The sequence below is a fragment of the Prunus avium genome, chromosome 5, assembly GCF_965620075.1.
Source record: "Prunus avium chromosome 5, drPruAviu1.hap1.1, whole genome shotgun sequence".
Lineage (NCBI taxonomy): Eukaryota > Viridiplantae > Streptophyta > Magnoliopsida > Rosales > Rosaceae > Prunus > Prunus avium.
Window position 1 is genome coordinate 19,210,578 of NC_142288.1, and position 24,764 is coordinate 19,235,341.

General features: G+C 35.6%; 3 protein-coding genes across 5 annotated transcripts; 1 reads left to right on the forward strand and 2 right to left on the reverse strand.

Annotated features, from left to right (window-relative positions):
• The first annotated feature begins 142 nt into the window (after positions 1–142).
• PRMT7 (protein arginine methyltransferase 7) lies at positions 143–5,355 on the forward strand. Its single transcript, XM_021958740.2, has 14 exons — positions 143–614; positions 715–928; positions 1,035–1,160; positions 1,263–1,427; positions 1,511–1,629; positions 1,718–1,797; positions 2,172–2,443; positions 2,584–2,820; positions 3,170–3,243; positions 3,601–3,694; positions 3,824–3,973; positions 4,108–4,182; positions 4,691–4,787; positions 4,934–5,355. The coding sequence occupies exons 1-14, from the start codon at positions 301–303 to the stop codon at positions 5,089–5,091; spliced, it is 2,175 nt and encodes a 724-aa protein (XP_021814432.1). The 5' UTR covers positions 143–300; the 3' UTR covers positions 5,092–5,355.
• On the reverse strand, positions 3,162–13,525 carry LOC148294467 (chaperone protein dnaJ 13-like). Of its 3 annotated transcripts, none has more exons than XR_015835978.1 (14): positions 13,163–13,525; positions 12,367–12,680; positions 11,664–11,861; positions 11,462–11,576; positions 10,930–11,016; positions 10,528–10,616; positions 9,956–10,040; positions 8,798–8,851; positions 8,373–8,453; positions 7,378–7,455; positions 6,883–7,113; positions 6,329–6,436; positions 6,078–6,218; positions 3,162–3,264 (listed from the first exon to the last, which is right to left on the reverse strand). XR_015835978.1 is itself a non-coding variant. In XM_088253481.1 (13 exons), exons 1-13 carry the CDS (start codon positions 13,304–13,306, stop codon positions 6,162–6,164), a joined length of 1,641 nt encoding a protein of 546 aa, XP_088109607.1. In that variant the 5' UTR covers positions 13,307–13,524; the 3' UTR covers positions 5,915–6,161. The 3 variants fall into 3 exon arrangements, 1 of the variants encoding a protein (XP_088109607.1); XR_015835977.1 differs by lacking the exon at positions 3,162–3,264 and adding an exon at positions 5,565–5,863; XM_088253481.1 differs by lacking the exon at positions 3,162–3,264 and having other exon boundaries at positions 5,915–6,218; positions 13,163–13,524.
• Positions 13,526–14,061: 536 nt separating this feature from the next.
• On the reverse strand, positions 14,062–21,877 carry LOC148294468 (chaperone protein dnaJ 13-like). Its single transcript, XM_088253853.1, has 13 exons — positions 21,566–21,877; positions 20,822–21,108; positions 20,132–20,329; positions 19,932–20,046; positions 19,420–19,506; positions 19,020–19,108; positions 18,446–18,530; positions 16,214–16,267; positions 15,785–15,865; positions 15,402–15,479; positions 14,892–15,122; positions 14,480–14,587; positions 14,062–14,369 (listed from the first exon to the last, which is right to left on the reverse strand). Exons 1-13 carry the CDS (start codon positions 21,707–21,709, stop codon positions 14,313–14,315), a joined length of 1,614 nt encoding a protein of 537 aa, XP_088109979.1. The 5' UTR covers positions 21,710–21,877; the 3' UTR covers positions 14,062–14,312.
• Positions 21,878–24,764: the final 2,887 nt, after the last annotated feature.

Consider the following 24,764-nt stretch of genomic DNA (forward strand, 5'->3'; position numbering starts at 1 on the left):
TATCGGAAAATCTCCTATTTTCGATTCTCTATAGTGGGCTCGGAGTTTTAACTCAAGACTGGGCCCAAGAAGACAGAGGGCTTGTTGCTTCTGCTTAGAATCCAGTTCTGCCCAACCGGTGTGTGAGTGAGTGAGCGAGAGTGACTGTGTTTTGGCGCTTGTAACATTTAACGTTGAAAACACAAACGTGAAGTAAAAGCCCCTACTCTCACCGTCACTGACTGACTCGCCGGGTCACCAGACTCAGTGACTCACCACCATGTTTTTCAACCTACTTCAAGCCTCGTCCTTCCAGTTCTAATGCTCTCTCGAGTCTCCAAAACCCTATTTCCCCAACTACCCCTTTGCTGTATACTTCGTTTTGCCCGAGCCATGAGCTCCCAGTCGGCTCAGCGCGCCTTCCAGCTCCGAGTCAACCCGATCACTGGAAACTCCGAGTGGGTCGTCATTGAAGAAGACGAACCAGAAGAACAAACTTTCAACGGCGGTTCCCAAAATGCCCTTCTTGCCACGACGTCGTATCTTGACATGCTCAACGACTCCCATAGAAACAGAGCCTTCCGTGAAGCCATAGACAAGACCATCTCCACTCCTTGCCATGTTCTCGATATCGGGTAGCTACAAAATTACGACTTTGTTTAATGCAATCAATTAAATTTATATTCTTTTTACATTTTAATTAATTAATTAATCCAAATTTGAATTTTTGAGAAGTTCTGGAACTGGGTTGCTATCGATGATGGCGGCGCGGGCAATGGGCTCGACGACACGTCGTATGGTGACTGCCTGCGAGTCTTACCTTCCAATGGTGAAGTTAATGAAGAAAGTGGTGCGCTTGAACGGCATGGAAAACCAAATAAAGCTTATCAACAAGCGTTCTGATGAGCTCAAACGCGGAATTGATATCACTTCTCCTGCTCAAGTTCTGGTAAGTTAAAAAAACAGAGTTTTCTGATTTGTGCAAAAACGTTGCCGTTTTGATTTTAAGCATAGAGTTAGAGTATATACCTCTGAGACTTTTCTTTAATGGGTAGGTTAGTGAGATACTGGATTCTGAGTTGCTGGGTGAAGGGCTTATTCCGAGTCTACAACATGCTCATGACATGTTGTTGGTGGAAAATCCTGAAACGGTGCCGTATAAGGCCACCACCTATGGCCAGGTATGTGAAGATACAATGAGTTTTACAATGTAGGATGGAATGTCATGTGTTTCCCATGTAACAAATATGTTGAATAACCCGCTTTGTGCAACATTCCCTCAGCTTGTTGAAAGCACATTTTTGTGGAAGCTTCATGATTTAAATGGCAATGAGGCAAAAGCGTCTGATGGGATTCGTCTTGTTCCAACTGGGTTGGATAATATTCTAGGTGTTAAGCCGCAGCAGTATGCCTTTCATTGTGACGCGATAGGAAAAGAAGTGAAACTGGTAATGACATCATGTTACTCTTGAACAGACTTTTAGAGAAAATGCTAGTGGTTTAATTCCTACTCAGTTTTGGATTCATCCAGCTGTCCGAACCCTTCAAAATTTTTGAGTTTGATTTTTGGAAACGGCCAGACAGTCATGGGGAAACAGAAGTGCATGTGAAGGCAACTAATGATGGCCGAGTTCATGCTGTAATATCATGGTAGTTGGACTGTGGGGTTTGATTATACTTCTTTTTTTCTAGGGACAATTCTAACAATTTCACGGTGTGTTTTTGTGTGTTGTTTCAGGTGGATCCTTCAGCTTGATCGTGAAGGGACAATCTTTTATTCCACTGCTCCTAGGTGGATAAGTTTGCCAGGCAACACAAGTAAGTTGTAGACAACATTCCTTTGTGAGTAAGAGCGAATGCCATTTTACTTTGTGCTATATTTAGTGCCTTTTGTGTTCTTCATGGTAAGTTAAGCAGCTCGATGTAGAATTCAATAAATTATCAATTCAGTGGTTTTGTATGTTCACCCTATTAGTGTTGTCATGTGAAACTGTTGTAGCACAGTACAAATGTCTTTTGCTATCCTCAATGACAAATTCTCCACCAACCCTGGCTGCATTAGGTCTTACAGGAGAAACTTAATCGTCTATTCGAAACTTCACTGTGCAAATTAATTGACTAGTATTTACCGGTGCTTGATGTTTGGTCATCTTGTTCATGCAATAAAGAAGGTGGTTTTAATTTTTTGCCAGGTCATGGGGATTGGTGTGACCATTGGAAACAGTGTGTTTGGTTTGTTCCTGGTGAAGGTATGTCCATAACGAAGGATGAAGAACTTTGTTTACACGCTGTTCATACAGATATTAGCATCTTATATAATCTCAAGAACCAAGCGTCAAGAAATGAGATTATGCAGTGTGGCTTCAAAAATGGGGATTTCAAGCTCATACTACCACCAGAAAGAATTGCAATTTATGGAGACAGTGAATGGAGGCATACCATGTTTAGTGCCATAAGTAATTCTGTAAGAATTAAGATCTCTCTCTCTCTCTCTCTCAAACCACCACCATCCCCACCCCACACCCGCTCCTCTGTTCCAAAAATTAAAATTAAAAATTAAAAAAGAAAGCTTCTCATTGTTGACATGAATGGTATTCTTCACAGTTACAGGGAAGAGTTGATCCATTATGCATTGTTGCAGATGACAGCATCTTCGTGACACTCCTTGTTGCACATCTTTCTAAAACATCACATGTGATGTCATTTTTTCCGGGGTTGCAAGACAAGGGTTTCCAATATTTGCAAGCTGTTGCCAATTCAAATGGTTTCTCAATGGATCGTGTAGAATTCCTTAATAAGAGGAAAACAAAGTTGACCATGCATGACACACACCAGAAAAAGGTACATTCTTCCCAATTGAGTTTGTATACCAGTATGATTGGGAGCTGAAAATTGAATTTATTGTATGTGTGTGTGCTCTTTAAGCTTACAATGGAAAAAGGTTTCTGTAATGATAGGTTGATCGATTAAAAGACATAAAATGATAATTCTTTTTCCTCCTCGCTCTTTTAGTGGTAACAATAGAATAGGTTTTGAAATTCTGTAAAATTGAAGAGCTGAATTTGCACTGAAACCTTGTGTATTACATTTTGAAAGTTGATGTTGCCCATTGGATGAAAATATGACATTTTTGCTGTTGACAATTTACAAACTGAATTGAACCATTTTGGGGCTTTTGTCCTGTTTGTAGGTTGACCTGCTGATTGGAGAACCCTTCTACTATGGAATGGATGGCATGCTTCCATGGCAGAACCTACGGTTTTGGTATACTTTTGTTATCTGTTCCTGCAGTAATTCAAATTAAGTGCTTCATGAGATTTTCATGCTTTAATAAGATGATGTATACAATATGTAGACTCAAGTAGGAGTTGGTTTTAGACTCTTTTCTTTAGGATAGCAATGACTGTATATATGCCTTTTCATATTAGCATAATTTTCCACCAAACCATTGTCTTTTTTTTTATCATTGTTCAACATATAATGGTGACCATTGGTTATGCAATGTGGAAGATGTTGATTGATTATATAGTTAAACTAAATGTGTACAAATACACACACACACACACACACACATATATATATATATAATGTTTTTTTCCTTGTTCTGGATTGGGTTTGAAGGAACGAACGGACAATGCTTGACTCTGTCCTATCCCAAGATGCATTGATACTGCCGTGTAAGGCAATATTAAAGGCTTGTGCCTTGTCTGTCCCTGTAAGTTGTGTTCTAACCTACCACTCTCCTTTTCCCCTACTGTGGAAAGTTCTATATCTTATTTGTTTCAACAATGTACATGGCTGTTCACTATGGATTATAAGTTATGGTATGTGACCTGTTGAACAGGATCTTTGGAATAGTCGTTGCTGCTTGAGTAAGATTGAAGGTTTTGATCATTCAGTTGTAAATTCTACCTTAGGAGCATGCGGTGAATTACCTGCAGAGCAAGAGTGTCCTTGTCTGCCCTATTTTATATGGCAGTGTGGAAATGTTAAGGTAATCAACCAGTGGATTTTATGTTCCTGTAGAGAGGAGTTTTATTTTGGAGAAGAATTAGAAGATTTAAGTTCCATTTTTGGAATGACTAATATGTCACTGATGTTGAGGCAACTGTTCCAACAATATTTCAGAAACTGAGTGAAGCATTTACGGTCATGGAGTTTGATTGCTCAAAACCTATAACATCATCTTGTGGAAAAGCCCAGGTACCACAATTAGAACTTTGAAATCTGGATGGTAATATTTGTGGTCACAGTTGGTTTATTGCAAAGGACAGTAGTGGTGGTATTATTAGTCAGACATAATGAAGCATGCTCTCTGTTGTTTAGCACCAACCACGGAACAAATTATTGTGCTTACTAATCATTGATTCTAAGACCTTGGTAGTTTAAGATTTCAATTGCCTTGAGCTCTTTACGTTCCATCTAAGAGGTGAACATCAAATTTATCTTTTAAAATCAGCATAATCTATTTTTTGATAAACTATAAGGTAAAATACCGATTTATCCCTAATTTTGTTAGGAAATTGATTTTCATATCCTATTCACAGAAAAATCAAACTGCAGTGACCTTACGCCTATTTTTCCGTTAAACAACGTTCTGATTTTGAATTAATAAACATGACTGTTTTTATTATCTACGGGGGTTAATCATAACTTCTCATAACAGCGTCACTATGATCTTGCTTAATTGGTTGGAATGCATTCCTGCCAGGTTGAATTTACTGAGCCTGGGATATGCCATGGCTTTGCACTATGGATTGATTGGGTGATGGATTCAGAGAACTCCTTTGTGGTGTCTACAGGGCCAGGTATGGTTGGGTTCTTTGTCCAAGCTGTTCCATGGAAATTTGCTACTTATATTTGCTGTTATGCACGTTTTTGAACAACCATGATTGTTTTTTTACTTCAGCCTGAGTTATGTTTTGCTCACATTTTGTGTGAAATGTGGATACAGAGAAGAGATATTGGAAGCAAGGAGTAAAGCTTCTGGCTGAGCCTGTGGCAGTTAGAACTAACGAATCAAGAAGTACGGGTGAATGCCGGTCTGCAGTGATTCAAGCGTCGTTTGACCCATCAAGCGGCGACCTCAAAGTCAGACATGCTTTTTCATAGCCATGTCAAGTGGAACCTGCCTCTACATCATTTGAACCATGAAGTGATACCTGCACTCTCTTAGCCTCTCATACTGTGGTTCTCTTGTGCTATCATTGTCTCATGTTTTAGGATTTTGTTAGAGTTCATGATCTATAACTGAGAGTGTAATCCCAATTTTTTTAGGGTTTGCACCCTTGATGCGTGGATCGATTGGTTTCTGTTCTGAATTATGCTGTTAGTATGATTAATGAAATATACAATATATTTTAAACTTTTAAAATACATGAAGTTTTTCAATTAAATTTATGTAAACATATAGTAGTAGATATTGATCAAAAGAGTTCACTACAGAGTCTTAAATAAATAGAATTAGAAGTTTCAATTGTAAAATTCAGAGGATCCTAATTTTTTTTAAAATATACAAGAGGTGGTGTTGTTTTCGACCTCTTTAAACATTAGAAAAAAAAAAAAATTACCAGTAAACTAATTGGTTCAGACTTGAAATGAGTCGTGTCAGGCCCTTGGGTCTTTCTTTGTGCATTTCTTTGTGGTAATAAATATGTTTCTTCTCGGGGAAAAAAATGTTAAGCATGTATTTTTGGACGTAAGCACCAAGCAACACTAAAAACATCAGATGATGATTTTAACTAAGAAAATATGGAGAAACAAAAACAGTTCTACAGGAAGTAGCAGATTCCACTTGAGTTCAACATCTGATTGATCCATTGAGTACACTGGGAATTAGAGACACCAATGAAAATCGTTTTTCATAATAGCTCTTCTGGGCAACCTAAAAATTAAAAATAAAAAGAGAAATATGACATCACACGAAAATGACGTGAAACTGTTTCTAGCATAAAAATATGGCCTTTATTTCAATTTTTGTCAAAGTATAATACACAGGGAAACTTATTTTCAGGTTTCTAATTAAATACAAAATTCAAGGAAAAAGATAAAAGGATCGGTTGTAATGGGAGAAAAAGGTGGAAATCTAATTACGATACCTTTTCATTTTGTCTCAAGGCTTGTAAAATCATTCAAAACTGTGATAGGTAAGCAAATGAGATTCAAACATGGTGAAATGAAAATCAAATTCTGTGCTCTTCCTGAGGTATTAGCAACTTGTCATAATCGTCAACGGTAACCTAGTATAAAAGTTTCAGATTAGCTAGACAACAACAATACTTCAGGATACTTGTGTTCTAAACAGCAGAAGATTCTGACCGGAAAACAAAAGAAAAGGGAATTGTAGTACCTCATATCTCCCATCACCGTAAGTGTATTCCACATACAACTGTTTTGGCTCTCCAGGACATGGATCACAGAAGCCCATAATGCCGGACTTCTTTACGCCTTCATGAAGCTGCATGATTAAATTGAGCAACCAGAAGTCTTAGAAAAACTATTGCATTTTTAGGGAACAATTATTTCTAAACTTGAAATTTATTTTGGTTACTTGCAAGACTGGCATGTCAAAGCAGTTGCAGTTTGGTTACTCAATGTCTTCATGAGCTAGAACCTTACCCTCCCTTCCCCCTTAGGTTGACAGAAAGAGCAGAGTGGAGGAAAATGCTCCATTACTTTAAGGTTTGTAAAATTCATTTTCATAGTTTGTTTTACTACTTGGTACATACTAAAGCGTGCATTTTGTTCTTTTTTCGGTTATAATAGGTAAGCATGCATTCTCGTAAATGCAATATTATTCTATTTTAGCCAAACTTATTGCTAGGCCAACAATAAGTAAGCACTTGATACTTAAGAGTCTCAAGATACTAAAAGCAGTAACATAATATTTATAAAAGAACAAACCTTCAGTTGCCCAGAATCACTGACAAGGAAATTTAGAGGCAATTTAACATCAATGACCGGTGAATCATTCGATTCTACCAGTTCATCTCTTTTCTTCAAAGCCTTGAGATTCCCATACCATGCTTTTGTGATTACCAGGCCCCCGATTTCTAGCTGCCTATTTTGTTTCCTATTCGCTACATTCTGTAGTAACTTCTGAGCTTTGTCTGCTGCTGCTCTTGCCTCTAGAACCTGCAGATACAAGGTCTATAATTCTTCCAAATTTTCACACAAGACAAAATGGTAAACAATCAAAAAACAGAAAGATATCATGTGCACAGACTGCATTGTATTAATTCAGGGAAAAATAATCGTAGAACACACTGAAACCTGCAATCATCCAACTTAAAACAAGGTGCAACAGGTATCTTCAGCATCACACCAAGAATTACAACACAGCACAAAACTTGGTCCCATTAAATTGCACAGATATTTTGCACTTATGGATAGCCATACCGGTTTAGAAGTTTTCTCCATATTCTCTAAAGCCTTTTGCTTTTCCCTCTTAAGGTAATAAGGTTTCAAAACGAATTTCTGCAAGTATTCAAAAAGGACACATAATCAATAGACAATATATTGATTAAAAAGAATGTGGGTTAATAAGATCAAATTGGAACTTCCAAGTATCAATACATTTCCCAATACCAAGATTTTCACACAACACAAAATGCCGCACATCGGAACTCAGAAGATAAACTAATATAAGTAAGCGACTAATGATGGACCATGGAAAACGACGTCAAATAATCAATAGATGGTGGAACAACGCATCTGCTCCATAACTAAACACTTGGCCACCTAATGGATGTACAAAATCCCTTTTCCTCGTTTGACATGGGATCTAGGGAGAAATATATATATATATATATATATATATATATATCAAGCATAGAACATGCAAATCTCTGGTGAATTGAGCACACTGATAAGGTAGATTGCAACTTCAAGACACTAGCCCACGTACATCATTTCGTAATTTGCTTCATGAATTTTACAAATGGGACCCACTTTAACAGGACAAAAATAGGTCAAAAACATCAGCCACAAGTCTTTTCAATAACAGGAAGTACCATCGTTAATTCATGGCTACATTCTTTGCCTAAGATTCACATGACTACTTCCGTGTTGCAAGCACAAGACCAAATAGAAAAACGTTCATTTAATGCATGCTCACTGATCAAAATATATTTCACAATCTAAAATTTACGAATAGAAGGGGAGCAAGAAACCACTTCCTGCTATACATTTTGATATGTCAAACTAAAGACAGTTTTCAACTAATATATATTAAATTTTAAAAAGCCTAATATAAAGGAGAAGAAAAAATGTAAACAAAATTAATGAGAAAATTAGCAGTAAAAAAATCTAGGCTTTGTTTGCAAAAGCAAAAGGTAAAGAAGAATAACATACTCAAAACAGAATGGCCAAAGTTAGAGAATATTTATAATAACCTTGAGTACGAAGTAAAGTGATGTTGGAATTATGAACGCTGCAGCTGCAAATACAGGATCCAAATCCCCGGAAAGCAAAATCTGCATGTAAAGCCATCAGCAACAGATCAAAGCTTGTGAGGCCTAAACCTAGATTATACAATATAGAGTTACATTTTATTTTATTTCCAAAAAGATATTAAAAGAGAAATGTACACATGACAAGAAAGTTTTCCAAAACTACATAACAGATATCAAAATGTAACCTCAGTTTTGTATTTTATAATCCCAATGGATCCTCAAACTCTACATACGCTGCATTTCTAATCCCCAAGAACAACAATAAAAAGGCACACAAGCACATAAAACACCTTTGCTTAGATGTCAAATACAGATCAAATTCGTACTCACATCTAAAATACATACAGAGTAAAGACAATTCTTACAGGAATAACTAACTTTTGGCCCCCACGACGCAATTTGAATTTCCAAGAGATACCCTGTTATAGAATGGTAGCGTATAAGATATCAGTCACACTTTAAAAATATAAAGAAGTCAACCAAGTACTAACTGAACAAGTGAATTGCAGTGTAAAAATATATTTAAAGTGTTTGCTGAACTAAGGAAACTGACCAAGGGTCAAACTTGGTTTCAGATGTGAAAACAAACAGGTCACTATTCGGCAGGCAGTTCAAGGGTATTAAAAACCTGTTGCATTCTTGTGAATGACCGAGCACATGTCAGCTGTCTAATTTTTCCTACATATAATGTACTGTGTTTTCTTTTTCCCTAATTCTCCTGTCCTTCTCTCTCCAATTCACCGGAACTTTAAACATGTTCTTTGATGCTTGTTCCCCTACTATCTATCCTTGACTGCCCCAAACATCCCAAGTTCTTTCCCTTGTCGACTCCTTTTTCTTTTGATTTCTTGCTATATCTCTATTATGTCTTACTTTTATCTGGAAAATGGTGAAAATACCTGTGATTAATTTGCAAAAAACCCCTTGTTCTTCAAGTCCCATTAAAATGTTAACCAATAATTATAGAAACCAATCAACTGCACTGTCCAACCCCCTATTTTCGTGTCAATTTCTCGTGCTCGTTTGGTTAATTTCAAAGTCGACTTTCTGAAACAATAGATATGTTATGTTGCTCCAGTGTGAAAATATTCCAATAACTGATCAATCCAGACGGATGAACACCTCTCTTCCTGGCTGTATGGTTGGTTTACTAACTTTTCCAAAAATTGTGGAGGATATATTTTTCTATAAGCAGGAAATTCTTGGAAATCACTTCCAGGAACATATCCAGAAATTTTTCCTAAACCATAAATGGAAATTGCTAGCCTTATTAAGTACCTTATAGAATTTTAATTTAATTGCTAACCATATGTATAAGAATAGAAAGAAAGGTTTCTAAAACCTCAATATATCAAGTTTAATTGGTTCTCTTCGTTATTTCCTCTACAAACTATTCCCAGAAAACTCAAACAATTACCTATTTACCAAACATATTGAAAATTAAGAAAAGCCAAAAAAAAAAAAAAAAAAGTTATGTGGAAAATATTTTCCATGAAATAAATGCAGCCTAATGTCTGAATCACCTGAATCCCTATTGAATACAACATGCGAACGCTGCTTAAATTAGATAACTTTCTCCCAACGCCAACTTCAAGCTCCAGGGCATTGCTGCATCAATAACGTCTACAGTCAGAAAGCAATTGCAAAATGCATACATATGAGCACTTATATTACCTAAATTAGTGTCTATATTTGGTTGACTACTGTGTCCTGCTTATATATCAATTAAGGTATCATAGGCATTACAGAAAAATGTTTAACATATGCATAATTGGCCTAAAATCGTAGACATTATATGGAGGAATCTTGTTCTGTTTGGTTGAGTCCAGCAAGTGGCACTATAGAACTTCCTATCCAGAACAATATTTTTCTCCGTAGGGAGATAAAAGTAAAAGAGAAGCTAAAATAGGTATCATTGGTAACTAAAATCAAAGACATCACAGGTGAAAAGGTTTAAATGTTGGAACGAAATTGAGTAAGAAAAAATAACTTTGAGAGGATAAGTACCGATCAAGATAAATAGCATTTGCTGATAATATATTATCACCCCTAAAAAGTTCTATAAATATCTATCCATTTAGATCTTAGAGCATACCTTCCAACTTTCCCCGCAATACGGCCATGAGACTTTGATGAAAACCGATGATTATAATGAGCCAATGCCGCAAAAGAATCTATCCCACACTGCAGAAGTTGAAAATAAATGAAGTTAAAGTGAATTATGTACAACTTAGTTTGATTTCATAAAAAGGCATTAAATTATGTACAACTAACAGTCACTGAGACGTTAGAAGCTTATAATAAATTACACAAAGTAAAAATGTCTTGCATGTACACAGATCAATTGAATTTATAACAACTAACAGAATACTAATTATAAAATTAGAACAAGGCAGGGAGGGGTGCATAGCTATAATTATAAATTTGTAGACCGTCCTACAACTGATATGTCTCCATGGTATTCTACTTTAAAACTATGCCCCAAATATGGAAGTACCTTCAGCTGTCCTGCAGCAGACAATTTCTCGTTTTTCTTTCGCCAGCCTACTGAAAGAGCTGAGTCTGAGCCTAAAGCAAGCTGGATCTGTTAAGGAGAAGGTGAACCCCCCGGGGCCAATGAAAAGATAAAAATGTTAGCCATCACAAAGAAGTTCATACAGATATACTAAATGGACGTGTACTCTATTTTTTGCTTTTAAGAAGTTACATTCGACTAGATCAACTTATATTTTTAATCCTAACAAGCTTCACAACTTATTTGACTTTTCTTTCATCTTTTCCCTCTGCAAAAGCAGGTCCCAATATGTAAGATCTGGTGTGTCCCATGTTACTGATAGAACAAATTTGCATTACAAAGAAAGTGATTGTGACGCGGCCAACGCATTCATGACTTCAAGCATATTCCAGCACTTCTATAATTTTTCATGCATAATATGATCCAGCTGATGTTACAAAATACGATGAAAACCTCAACAATACCCAAAAAGAATGAAATAAAATGATTAAACTAGAACAAGAAATGCACATACATTTCCACTTGTAGATTCAGATAGTCGTCGCACCCAGGTATTGGAGAGATTCAGCAAACCATCTCTCAAAGACATTGAAAGTCCCATTGTTGCAGTTAAATGGGATGACAAGTTACTGGACAAAAGAGACAATGAATATGCAAAGAGGAATCAGAACGTACTGAAAATCCAAACTGACTCGAATGGAATGAGATAAACTCACCGAGATGTCTGCACCCCAATAAGTGGCCATAAACCAGCTGAACCTATGAATTCTATGGAAGAAACTGAAGAAATCTGACGCCCAAAGCCAATAGTAGCATCTCCATAGCCAGAGTCCCCATTAACTTCCAAATTTCCACCAATTGAAAGGATATTGTGCTTTGATATGTGAGAGTGGACTGAACTTGTCATAGCCATCCTGACATTCTTTTAATAGCAAATCAGTGTCCAGATAAAACAATAGGAACTACGATGTAGAAAACTTAACCAAAGCATAAAACTATCATGCCTTTACGATATCAAGGACTAATGTCATTATGATAGGATTCTAGGAAGGTAACCTTATTGGAAGGAAAATGATATCTTAATAAGATGAGAACTGAAATTGCAAGCCTACAAAAAATGGTCAAGATATACAAGATGCAACTACAGACATAGTAATGGCAGGTGTTAAATGATTACTTTGAAGGAGCTAAAACCATCACCTGTTCATGTGATTGTGTATGAAATTTGCTCAAAAAGAAAGGGGCAGACACTCAAAATTGAGCAATGTTACTGTTACCTATGTTGTCATTATAAAATGGCACACTTTGTTTCTAAATTTACATGTAAAATTCTCCCAGGCGTCAAAAATAATAATTTGATTCAAGATGATCAATTACATGAAGGACAAAAAGATAATAAATAAACAAACTGAGCTGTACCCTCTCATGATGCCATGACCATGCAAAAGGTCCGGCAAAGACATATCGGCCCACATTGTACCAGAAGGTCGGAGATGTGCTGAGATCTCTTGTTCCTTCAGTTTCCGTAACCTCTCAAGTTCTTCCTTTAGTTTCTGTAACCTCTCAAGTTCTTCCTTTAACTCTTCAGCTTTATTCAGTTTTTTCCCAAGTTCCAAACCAGAAGTCAACCCTTCCATACCATAAATGTCATATATCTTCCTTTTATTCTCATCCAACAGTATCTCATAAGCACTGGATACCCGCTGAAAGTTTTCTGTAGCAGCATCTTTCATCTGAAAATAAATATTGAATGATAGTACTATTCAATTACCACCTTTCATGAAATTAAATTCAACAGCCAAACAAATTTAACATTATTGTTGCCCATGCCAAAGATACTTCCATGAAGTTCAAAATTCATAAGCAAATCTGCGCTGTATTGGATTACAGTACATTACTATAACAGACAAAACCCAGTAGGGTAGGTTTCAAGTTTTAACCTTAAACAATGAACATCAATGCCTTTGAAAGCACAAGACCCATCAAGTTTACAATCAAACAGCAAACTTTAAGAATCGTTCTAAGCTGACCCAATGGAACCAATGCAGCATTTCAATAACCAAAATCAATGCTACCCAAAAAAAACATATTGGTACAACAGAGAAATTGGGCATCGACCCAATAAGGGAAAGATTCAGACTTTTAACATTTTTAAAATTAAAATTTGGAAAAAAAAACATAAAGGAATGGAATTGAGTTGCGGGTGAGAGTGTACATGAGGAGCTTCGCATTTATCAGGATGATAGATTTGGGCCCATTGCCTGTAAGCTTTTTTGATTTCTTCATCGGAGGCCTCCGGTGAAATGTGAAGCAGCGCATACAGCTCTCTATCGGGGGGTCCTTCTTCCTCTTCCTTCATCTTTTAACTCTCTCTTTCTCTCTGTGTTGTTGGTTAAGGGATGTGCTGCTGAAAGTGGCAGTTTTTATTTAACCATGGCATTTGAATTTAGGGGTTTAGGGGTTTTTGCCAAAGCCTGGGTCTTGTTTGTTTGTTCCTTGATCTTATCAAACAGTACACTGTGCACGGGGGCGCTGTTTTTGCGCTTTCCTTGACGTGTACGTCAATTTTCTTTCAGAAGAAAAAAAAGGCTGATGAAAATTATTTTCTCTTTTCTGGGCAGCCTTTCCCAAACATCTTATGTGAAATTTATATTTATTGTTTACAAGGCTAGTATTGTAATTGAAAAACTGTACATATATCTTTGGGGAGTGGGAAAATCATATATAATCGATTGATTACATCGAGCATGTGACTATGTAATTAAGTATATAATAAGATATCTTCTTAAGTTGTAATTATATGCTTTGAGATAAAACTTTACACACTTGTCACTAGGTGATTAAATTAAGGACAATAATAAAGCACGTCGTGAGAGGATGATACACATGACATATACACGTGTATTATTCGATGTAGAGCATAAACATGGTAAGGCTGAGACTATTTAATCATGTTTACCAGCTCTTAGACAACATCTTCAAGTTAATTAATTACAATTAGACCATCCTAATTAACTCTTGAGTGCTTGTTTGATATCCATTGGATACATTGGGAAGTAGAGATATCGATGAAAAGAAACAAATTGGACATCATAAGAAAATGGTATAACACTGTTTCTAGTATTAACAAAAAAAAAAGAAGGCCTTTATTGCTTTTCTTATCAAGGTAGAATACTCGAGGAAACAAAATTCGATGAAAAAGATGAAAAGGAGCGGTTGTAATGAAAAAAAAAGGTGGAAATCTAATTAAGATGCCTTTCCATGGGGGACAAAATTTAGGTCTCTGAGGCTTGTAAATACATTCAAAACTGTGATAGGTAAAGGTAAGCGAATGTAGCCTTGATTTAAACATAATGAAATGGAAGTCAAATTCTGTGCTCTTCCTGAGGTATAACCAACTTGTCATAATCGTCAACGGTAACCTGGTACAAAAGTTTCAAATTAGCCATACCGCAACAATACTTCAGGATACTTGCGTTCTAAACAGTAGAGGATTCTGAGCTAAAAACAAAAGCAAAGGGAATCGTAGTACCTCATATCTCCCGTCACCGTAAGTGTATTCCACGTACAACTGTTTAGGCTCTCCAGGACATGGATCACAGAAGCCCATAATACCAGACTTCTTTACGCCTTCATGAAGCTGCCAGATTAAATAGAGCAACCATAAGTCTTAGGAAAACTATTGCATGTTTAGGGAACAATGTTTTCTAGAGTTGAAACTTATTCTAATTACAGTACGCTGCAAGAATGAGTTCTAATTCTCCTCATGAGCTAGAACCTGACCCTTGCATTTCTTTTTTCGGTTAAAATAGTAAAGCATGCATTCTTGTAAATGCAATATTATTTTATTTTAGCCAAACTTACTGCTTGTGAAATGCATTCCTAGAATGATCAAACAAGCACTAAAGAGTTAAGCAGTAACATAATTTTATAAAAGAACAAACCTGCAGTTGCCCAGAATCGCTGACAAGGAAATTTAGAGGCAATTTAACATCAATGACCGGTGAATCATTTGATTCTACTGGTTCATCTCTTTTCTTCAAAGCTTTGAGATTCCCATATAATGCTTTTGTGATTACCAGACCCCCTATTTCTAGCTGCTTATTTGTTTTCCTATTCGCTACATTCTGTAGTAACTTCTGAGCTTTGTCTGCTGCTGCTCTTGCCTCCAGAACCTGCAGATACAAGGTTTACAGATTCTTCCAAATATTCACACAAGGCAAAATGGAAAACAAAAAGTAAAACATTACAAATAAAAAATAGAAAGATATCATGTGTAGACTGAATTGTATTAATTCAGGGAAGAATAATTATACAACACAATGAAGCCAGCAAATCCAACTGAAAACCAGGTGCAACATGTATCTCTCAGCATCTCACCAAGAATTGCAACAGAGCACAAAACTTGGTGCCCTAAAATTGCACAGATATTTTGCACTTATGGGTAGGCATACCTGTGCAGAAGTTTTTTCCTTATTCTCTAAAGCCTTCTGCTTTTCCCTCTTAAGGTAATAAGGTTTCAAAACGAATTTCTGCAAGAATACAAAAAATACACATAATCAATAGACAATATATAGAACATGCAATTCTCTGGTCAACTGAGCATAGATGATAAATTGCATCTTCAAGACTCTTGCCCACATATTATTTCGTAAATCGCTTAATGAACTTTACAAATGGGACCAACTTTAACAGTCCAACAATAGCTCAACAACACCGGCACATGTAAAAAATAATAATGAGAAAATCCTGCCAGTTAAAAACCTTGGCTGAGTTTGCATAAGGTAAAGAAGAATAACATACTCAAGGCCCAAAGTTAGAGTATATCTGTACCAACCTTGAGTACGAAGTAAACTGATGTTGGAATTATGAACGCTCCGGCTGCAAACACAGGATCCAAATGCCTAGAAAGCAAAATCTGCATGTAAAGCCATCAGCAACAGATCAAAACTTGTGAGGCCTAAACCCAGGTGATACTAACAATATAGAGTTGTGTTTCATTTTCTTTCCGAAAAGATATAAAAAGAGCAATCCACACATAACAAGAAGAAAATTTTCCAAAAATACATGTCAGATATCAAAATGCAACCTTAGTTTTGTATTTTCTAATCCAATAGCTCCTTAACCTCTACACAAGGAGCATTTCAAATCCCCAGGTGCAAGAATAAAGAGGTACACAAGCACAAAAAACCTTTGATCAAATGTCAAATACAGATCAAATTTGCATTCACATCTAAAATACATACGGGCTAAAAATTATGCTTACAGGAATGATTAACTTTTGGCCCCCACGGTGCAATTCGAATTTCCAAAATATACCCTGTCATAGAAAGGTAGTGTGTAAGATTGCAGTCACACTTTGAACATATAAACAAGTTAACCAGGAACTAACTGAAAGAGTGAATTACCGTGTAAAAATAAATTTAAAGTGTCTGAACGAACTATAAACAGTAGCCATTAACAAAAAAAATTTAATCTTTGCAGATCAAGCATGAAAAAATCCAACAAATTTTTTATAATTTTAATTGAAACACTAATTGAAAACTTATTCAAGATTCTCTTAGACTAGGACGCCTAACAACTAAACATGTAACACAACTAAATTGCTCTTAGTTAACTAAAAATCTCAAAAGACAAAATATAACATATTAAGGGTAAAATAGTAAAACAATATAACTAAATAATGTTTTTTTTAAAAGATAAAAATAGAATAATTATCACAAACTGCTAAGTTGAATTGCACAACAGGTTCAACGGTCTCCCTTTTTCTCTCATCGCACAAACGCCAGATTAACAGAGATAGCTGGATCTCTTCACAAAAAATATTCTTAAAAATACTTCATTTTTTTTCCTGAACTTTGTTTGGAAGGCAAAGCGTAAAGAAGATCAAAGCCTGGAGAACGTCCAGAGATTACCAAAGGATCAAAATCATCTGAATTTGGCCACAAGGTTATATTTTAGTTAGCAACTCTAAGGTTTTTTTTTCTTTTTTCTTGATGGATTAATCTAATTAAGTTATTTTTTACTTGTTTTTCAGTTGCTTCGTTCGAATCATATATGAAGTTGAATTTTCTATGTGGACAAGGTTTGTCATGGGTTTTGCTGGAATTTTAGGCTGTGTGTGGAGTTATGTGGAGAGCTTTTGAAGATTGTGTGGTAACCTTTATTTTTCTTCAAACTAAAAGAAAACCTGATGTATCACTGCAGATATAATTACTTTAGATGTTTTCATAATAGGTGTTTGCTGTTTTTTTTTCCTGGTAGATACTTTAGCTCCCTTCCCCTTTTTATGCCAATCTCACTATCACTATCTACTACACTGAACAATCTTCCTAATACGCCTTTTCAAATTGCAGTTATACTTTTGTGTTACATAACATTCTACAGAATCTTGGAATAGGGAGTTTTATTATTAGTCTTACAACTTAAACTATATTTTGTTGCAGAAGGAGCAAAGGAGTAAATTTACAGAAAAGTTCATATGGGAATTCGGCTTCCTCTACTTAAAGACTTTGGCCAACTGTTTACAAATTTGTGTTGTGCAAGTCTTTTTCCTAACTTTATTTGCATCAAAGCATTTGATAATGAAATCTGCAAATAAGAAACAAGATCTACCGTGAAAAAGTAATGCCCATATATCCACAGTTGAAAGAATCTCTATTCATTTCAACATTTGCATTTTCTGATACTGTTAACGCAATTTCAGTCACTGTAGTAAACTATCTTCTAATCTACAATATTAATAAATGATTAACTCTACCTCAACTTCTGTAATTTTTATTCATCACTTTTAGCATAACATTTTCAAATTTGATTCTCCATTATCTTTTACTCCTCACATTCCTATTGAATCATTTCATGCTTCATTATTACTTTTTATCAATTTTTGTAACTTTAGTTGCACCAATTGTACCTCATATTTCATACATGCTCTAATATTGATATGGCTAAATAAAGGATATGTTGCAATGTACACAGCCTACGAAAAAAAAAATGTTTTCATATGTTACAAACAAAAAATATCACACACACGGAATACACAATAGGAAAAGTCTTTTGACAAATACAGTTACAACAAATAAAACAAAAAACAAACAAGATGCAGGGCGTGTATGATTAAAAAAAGGTCTCTCAAAAGGAATGCTAATGCAATTTGTGGCACTTTAGTCAAAACTAAACAATAAATAAATTTAGGCCAGGCGTACCGTGAGATTAAAAGGAAAATCCTCTTGCACACGTGATTTTTTATTTTTAAAAAATGGTTTAAGAAAGGTTTCTAAAAACTCAAAATATCAAGTTAAATTGGTTTTCTTCGTTATTTCCTCTGCAAAGTGTTCCCAGAAAACTTAAATAAACACCAAGCAAATTGAGAAATTAAGAAAATCAAAACAACAAAAAAAGACAATCCAATGAAAGAAAATGTTATCTGAATAATATTTTCCATGAAATAAATACAGCATAAAGCTTTTAAAAAATTATATATTTCTTTCTGAATCACCTGAATTCCAATTGAATACAACATGCGAACAGTGCTGAAATTTGATAGCTTTCTCCCACCACCAACTTCAACCTCAAGGGCATTGCTGCATCAATAATGTCTACAGTTAGAAATCAATTGCAAAACCGGATACGTATGAGCACTTATATTACCTAAATTGGTGTCTATATTTGGTTGACTACTGTATCCTGCTTATATATCAAATTAATGTATCATAGACATTGCAGGAACATGTTTAAGATATATAACTGGTAACTAAAATCGTAGACATAACATAAAGGAACCTTGCTTTGTTTGGTTGAGTAGAAAAAGAGGCACTATTGAACTCCCTAAATACCCAGAACAAGATTTTTCTCTGTGTATGGTAAAAGTAAGAGAGAAGCTAAAACATGTATAATTGGTACCTAAATCATAGACATTACAGTTAAACATGTAGTTGGAATGAAATTGAGTATGGAAAAATAACTTTGAGACGATAAGTAATGATCAAGATAAAAAGCATTTGCGGAGAATTTATTATCACCCCCAAAAAAGGTTTAATTAAAATCTATCCATCGAGATACTTAGAGCATACCTTCCAATTTTCCCCACAATACGACCATGAGACTTTGACGAAAACCGATGATTATAATGAGCTGATGCTGCAAAGGAATCTATGCCACACTGTAGAAGTTGAAAATAAATGAAGTTTAAGTGAATTATGTACAAATTAAGTTTGATTTCATAAAAGGCAGTAAATCATTTTTAACTAAGGGGTCACTGAGAAGTGAGAAGCTTATAATAAATGAAACAAAGTAAAAATGTATTGCATGTAGACAGATCAATTGAATTTATAACAACTAACAGAATGCTGAATATAAAATTAGAACAAGGCAGGGAGTGGTCCATAGCATTAGAAGATTTGTAGACCGTCCAACAAATGATATGTCTCCAAGGTATTCTACTTTTAAACTATGTCCCAAATATAGATGTACCTTCAGCTCTCCAGCAGCAGACAATTTCTGGTTTTTCTTTCGCCATCCTACTGAAACAGCTGAGTCTGAGCCTAAAGCAAGCTGTATCTGTTAAAGAGAAGGTGGACCCACCCCAGGGCAAATGAAAAGATAAAAATGTTAGCCATCTCAAAAAATTTAATATGAATATACTAATAGGATGTGCACTCTATTTTTTGTTTTTAACAAATTACATATGACTAGATCATTTATAATCCTGTTGAGCTTTACCACTTGGTTGACTTTCATTCATCTTTTCCCTCCACAAAAACACGTCCTAATGTGTGAGATGTGGTGTGTTTCATGTTATAAATAGAGTATATTTGCACAAACATAGCGATTGTGACGTCCGAAGCATTCATGACTTCAAGCATATTCCACTATTTCTATAATTATTCATGTACAATATGTTCTTTCTGATGTTACAAAATATGAACAATACCCAAAAAAAAAACGAAATAAAATGAGTCAACTGGAACAAGAAATGCACATACATTACCACTTGCAGTTTCTGATAGTTGTCGCACCCAGGTATTGGAGAGATTCAGTGAACCATCTCTCAAAGACATTGAAAGTCCCATTGTTGCAGTTAAATGCGATGACATGTTACTGGACAAAACAAACAATGAATATGTAAAGAGGAATCAACGTACTGAAAATTCAAACTGACTCGAATCAAATGAGATAAGCTCACCGAGATGTCTGCACCCCAATAAGTGACCGTAAACCAGCAGAACCTATGAATTCTATTGAAGAAACTGACGAAAGCCGATGCCCAAAAACTATAGTAGCAGCTCCACCGCCAGAGTTCCCATTAACTGCCAAATTTCCACCAATTGAAAGGGTATTGTGCTTTGATATCTGAGACTGGACTGAACTTGTCATAGCCATCCTGACATTTTTTAATATCAAATCAGTGTCCAGATAAAACAAACAGAACTACGATGTAGAAGACTTTACCAAAGCATACAACTGCACTGAATATCATGCATTTATGATATCAAGGATCAATGTGATTATAATAGGATTCTAGGAAGGTAACTGTATTGGAAGAACAAGATATCTTACTAAGACGAGAAATGGAATTACAAGCCTACAAAAATGGTCAAGATATACGAGATGCAACTAGGTCCAATCATAAGAACACAGACATAGTGATGGCAGGTGTGAAATAATTACTCTAAAAGGAGCTAAAAACATCACCTATGCATGTGATTGTGTATGACATCAACTATTACCTATATTGTGATTATAAAATGCCACCCTTTCTTTGTAAATTTACATTTAAAAATTCTCCCTATGCGGCAAAAAATAATAACTTGATTCAAGTTGATCAATTGCATGAAGAGACAAAAAGATAACACATAAACAAACCGAGCTGTACCCTCTCATGATGCCATGACCATGCAAAAGGTGTGGCAAAGACATATTGGCCAATATTGTACCAGAAGGTCGGAAATGTGCTGAGACCTTCTCTTGTTCCTTCAGTTTGCGCAACCTCTCAAGTTCTTCCTTCAACTCTTCTGCTTTATTCAGTTTTGTCCCAAGCTCCAAACCAGAAGTCAACCCTTCCATACCATAAATGTCATATATCTTCCTTTTATTCTCATCCGACAATATCTCGTATGCTTGGCATATCCGTTGAAAGTTTTCTGTAGCAGTATCCTTCATCTGAAAACAAGTAATGAATGATAGTACTACTCAATTACCACCTTTCATGAAATTAAATTCAACTGCCAAACAAGTCTAACATTTTGTTGCCAATGCCAAAGACCCTTCCATGAAGTTCAAAATTCAAACAAATCCGCTCTGCATTTAATTTCAGTACATTACTATAACAAACACAGCCCAGCAGGACAGGTTTCAACCTTAAAACAATGAACACCAATGTGTTTGATTGAAAGCACAGGACCCATCATCAAATTTACAATTAAACAGCAAACTTTATAATCGTAGCAGTTCAATAACTAAATCAATGCCACCAACAACAAAAAAACATATCTTGGCAAAATAGAGAAATTGGGTATCAACCCAACAAGGAAAGTATTCAGAATTTTAACCTTTTTAAAATCAAAAGTTTAAAAATAAAATATAAAGGAACATAATGGAGTTGCGAATGAGAGTGTACATGAGGAGCTTGGTATTTATCAGGATGATAAACTTGGGCCCATTGCCTGTAAGCTTTTCTGATTTCCTCATCGGAAGCCTCCGGTGATATGTGAAGCAGTGCATACAGTTCTCTATTGGGGGGTCCTTCTTCCTCTTCCTTCATCTTTCTATTTCTCTCTCTCTGTGTTTCTCTCTGTGTTCTCGGTTAAGGGTTGTGCTGAAAGTGGCGGTTTATATTTTACGGTTTCTGGTATCAGACAATGGCAGTTGAATTTAGGGGTTTTTGCCAAAGCCTGAGTCTTGTTCCTTAATCTTCTCAAACAGGTGTGTGCGCACGAGGACGCTGGTTTTTCGCTTTACTTGTCGGGTCCAAAATGAACTTGTTTTATGGGCCAAGTTAAGGTACTAACCCCATATTGCTTTCTTCTACCAAAACAACCCATTGGGCTTTTACTTTGATGGCCACGCAAGTCCAAGGCCAGGCTCCGAAAAGTGGCATACCACATTGAACTTTTTTTTTTTTTTTTTGGTCTGAATCATGAGGTGGTCCTGGATAGGCCCCAACTATGGGTGGCACCTTTAAGCCTTAACCACAACCCAGACTAACCCCCACTCACACCGGGTCGGCCCGTAAGGGGTAAAGTGTTGGCCAAAGTGGTGACTCCGTACGAGAGCAAAGATCGAACCCCTGACCTCTCTTAAGGAATGAAAGTGCCAAACCACTCACACCAACCACCTTGGTTGGCATACCACATTGAACTTTCGATAGACCGAAATGTTATTTTACAAACTAAGGTCCACTTTGGCATTACTATGCTGTGAAAATAATCACTGTCAGATTTGTTGTGCGAAAAATCAACTGTGAAATAAAGCAGTTTGGCGTTTGGTAAATTTTTTTGTTAAAAGTGATTTTGATACAATAATCAATTTTCAAGTGTCTGGTAAATTTTTGTGTAAAACTATTGTGAGTTCTGTATAATGACGAAAAATGGCATTATGTTGAAATGACTTTTCTATTCAAGTTTTAGGTAAAAAAAATAAACGCACCTTCACTTTCACTTATATAATTCTTATGTTAAATATGTTTCTTACTTCCATCACACCCTAAAAATGATTTTAATCGTAAAATAAATTAAGTTTTATGTTGAAAATTAAATATTTTTCTCCAAATCCTCTAAACTATTATTTGAAATTAAACCCAACATATTGCATTAATAATTAATATAGTTTCTTGATGAATCAATTGTCTTTAACTTCTGTGAGGATGAAGATTGAACTAAAAAAAATGACAATCAAATCAAACCCTAAAAGCTAATGAGAAAGTGGAAGAATAAAAAATGAAAAACTATAAGAAACGAAGCCTAGAAAGAGTGAAAAGAAAATAAATGAAAGAAGCTCAACAATTGGAAGAAGAAGAAGAGAAGGACGTGCACACATAAAAAGGGAAGGACATACCCAAAAAAAAAAAAAGAAGGGGGAAGGACATTTTGTGGAAATTGTCAAAAGAAATGAGGGCATGTTGGGTTGTTCGAAAAAATTCAGTAATGCCCAAATCGGTCCCCAACTGATTCTCAAGAAAGCGGAATAAAAAGCACATTCCACCCTGATTCTCCAAACTGAGGTCTTCGGTAGCGATTTTCACAAATAATCACTTATCCTTCCTTTTACTAAGGGCCAATTTGGCATTGCTGTGCTGTGAAAATAATCGCTGTCAGATTTGCTGTGAGAGAAATCAGCTGTGAGAGAAAGCAGTTTGGTGTTTGGTAAACCTTTTTTTATAAGTGCTGTTTGTACAATAATCAGTTTCTGAGTGTTTGGTAAATTTTTTTGTAAAAGTGCTGTGAGTTGTGTATAATAACTAAAAAGGGCATTATGTTGAATTGGCTTTTCTCTGTTCAAGTGTTTCTGATTAACACTAAAATAATTGTGATGATAATCACATGGCTAAATGTTTTCCAATTGGATGATTTTTGCGAGCGTTATTCTTCAAGTGGGCCAAATAATAGACAATTCCTCTCATTAGACACCATTGCAAGGTGAGCTCAAACATTGTGTCCCATATTTGAATCCCTCTCTGTATATATGCACACATGAATACAAGCATAGACACACATGTACGCGAATTTGATTGAGAATCTGAACTGAATTTGATATATACAATTGCATAGCACTAAAGTTCAACTAGAGTAATATGAGAATGCACCATTTAGTAATGTTGACTGTGGAATAACAGAAGGTATTTATTACCAGATTACAAACATTACCTGCAACTGAAGAGTATAAAGTATAAAGTTCAGAACAATATCATACTCCCCCTTCAAGAGGAAAGCTATGCCAGAAGGTATGAAATCACGAATAAAGACTTGATCATAATTTAACACATTGGAACCATTTAGGTGACAAGTCCTCCTCTTCCTGTTTCAACTGCTGAACATCTTGAAATTCCAAACGGGTACTAAACAGACAGACACATTTTGCTTTGAATGCTGCTAAACGAACCCTAAAATTAACTGAGTACACCCTATCATCAAACTATTTATTAAATTACTAATTTACCCTAATATAAAATGACCAAAAAGAATATATTGAATTGTGAAATAAATATAATTTTAATAAGTACACCCTACTCACCATATTCAACCCTAATCAAACATAGAAAAGTTTTCATATTGCTTGGTGCCCATGAACAACGCCGCGAGTATTGACGAAGGCGCAAGGAGGTGTCGTTGAATGGTGTATAGTAGATAGGAAGGGATAGATAGCAATGATTCTAATCCAGCTAACTTGCAACAGTATCAATCTTCGATGAGTGACGAAGAATTTTTCCTTTGCCGAGTAAAAAGCGATCTTCATGATCATCTGATAAGGCAAACTTCCCACATACTTTAAATAGATCAACCTAGAGGAAAAATGAACCTGATTCTGTCAGCTGCAATATAGCCTTCATGACAAAAGAAAAAGAATTAAATTTAGTCACTGAATACAAGTAGATTATAACCAAACAAGACAGCAAGCTGGATATCAACCAACAAATAATCATACAAGTAGGTTTACTTAATTTAAGGTTGAAGAAGATGAGAAAGTATGGAATATTAAATAAATTGCAGACATTGAGATTTCCGCTGGCCTCTTTATAACACCACCAAAGTCTTCTATGCCCTTACTTTCCTACCAAAGTAAAATTTTTAAATAAATTGTAGACATTGAGATTCATGAGT

What these genes read in the sequence shown, in the direction of transcription:
- LOC148294467 (XM_088253481.1), bottom strand. Translation starts at nt 13,306, where the DNA reads ATGAAGGAAGAGGAAGAAGGACCCCCCGATAGAGAGCTGTATGCGCTG. An exon ending in ATTGGGGTGCAGACATCTCG is followed by an intron (nt 11,577 to 11,663) that starts GTGAGTTTATCT and finishes TCTTTTGTCCAG; the next exon opens with TAACTTGTCATCCCATTTAA. An exon ending in TGTATTCAATAGGGATTCAG is followed by an intron (nt 8,852 to 9,955) that starts GTGATTCAGACA and finishes ATTCTATAACAG; the next exon opens with GGTATCTCTTGGAAATTCAA.
- LOC148294468 (XM_088253853.1), bottom strand. Translation starts at nt 21,709, where the DNA reads ATGAAGGAAGAGGAAGAAGGACCCCCCAATAGAGAACTGTATGCACTG. An exon ending in ATTGGGGTGCAGACATCTCG is followed by an intron (nt 20,047 to 20,131) that starts GTGAGCTTATCT and finishes TGTTTTGTCCAG; the next exon opens with TAACATGTCATCGCATTTAA. An exon ending in CTGCTGCTGGAGAGCTGAAG is followed by an intron (nt 19,109 to 19,419) that starts GTACATCTATAT and finishes CAACTTCTACAG; the next exon opens with TGTGGCATAGATTCCTTTGC.
- PRMT7 (XM_021958740.2), top strand. Translation starts at nt 301, where the DNA reads ATGCTCTCTCGAGTCTCCAAAACCCTATTTCCCCAACTACCCCTTTGC. An exon ending in ATGACACACACCAGAAAAAG is followed by an intron (nt 2,821 to 3,169) that starts GTACATTCTTCC and finishes TCCTGTTTGTAG; the next exon opens with GTTGACCTGCTGATTGGAGA. An exon ending in TGTGGTGTCTACAGGGCCAG is followed by an intron (nt 4,788 to 4,933) that starts GTATGGTTGGGT and finishes ATGTGGATACAG; the next exon opens with AGAAGAGATATTGGAAGCAA.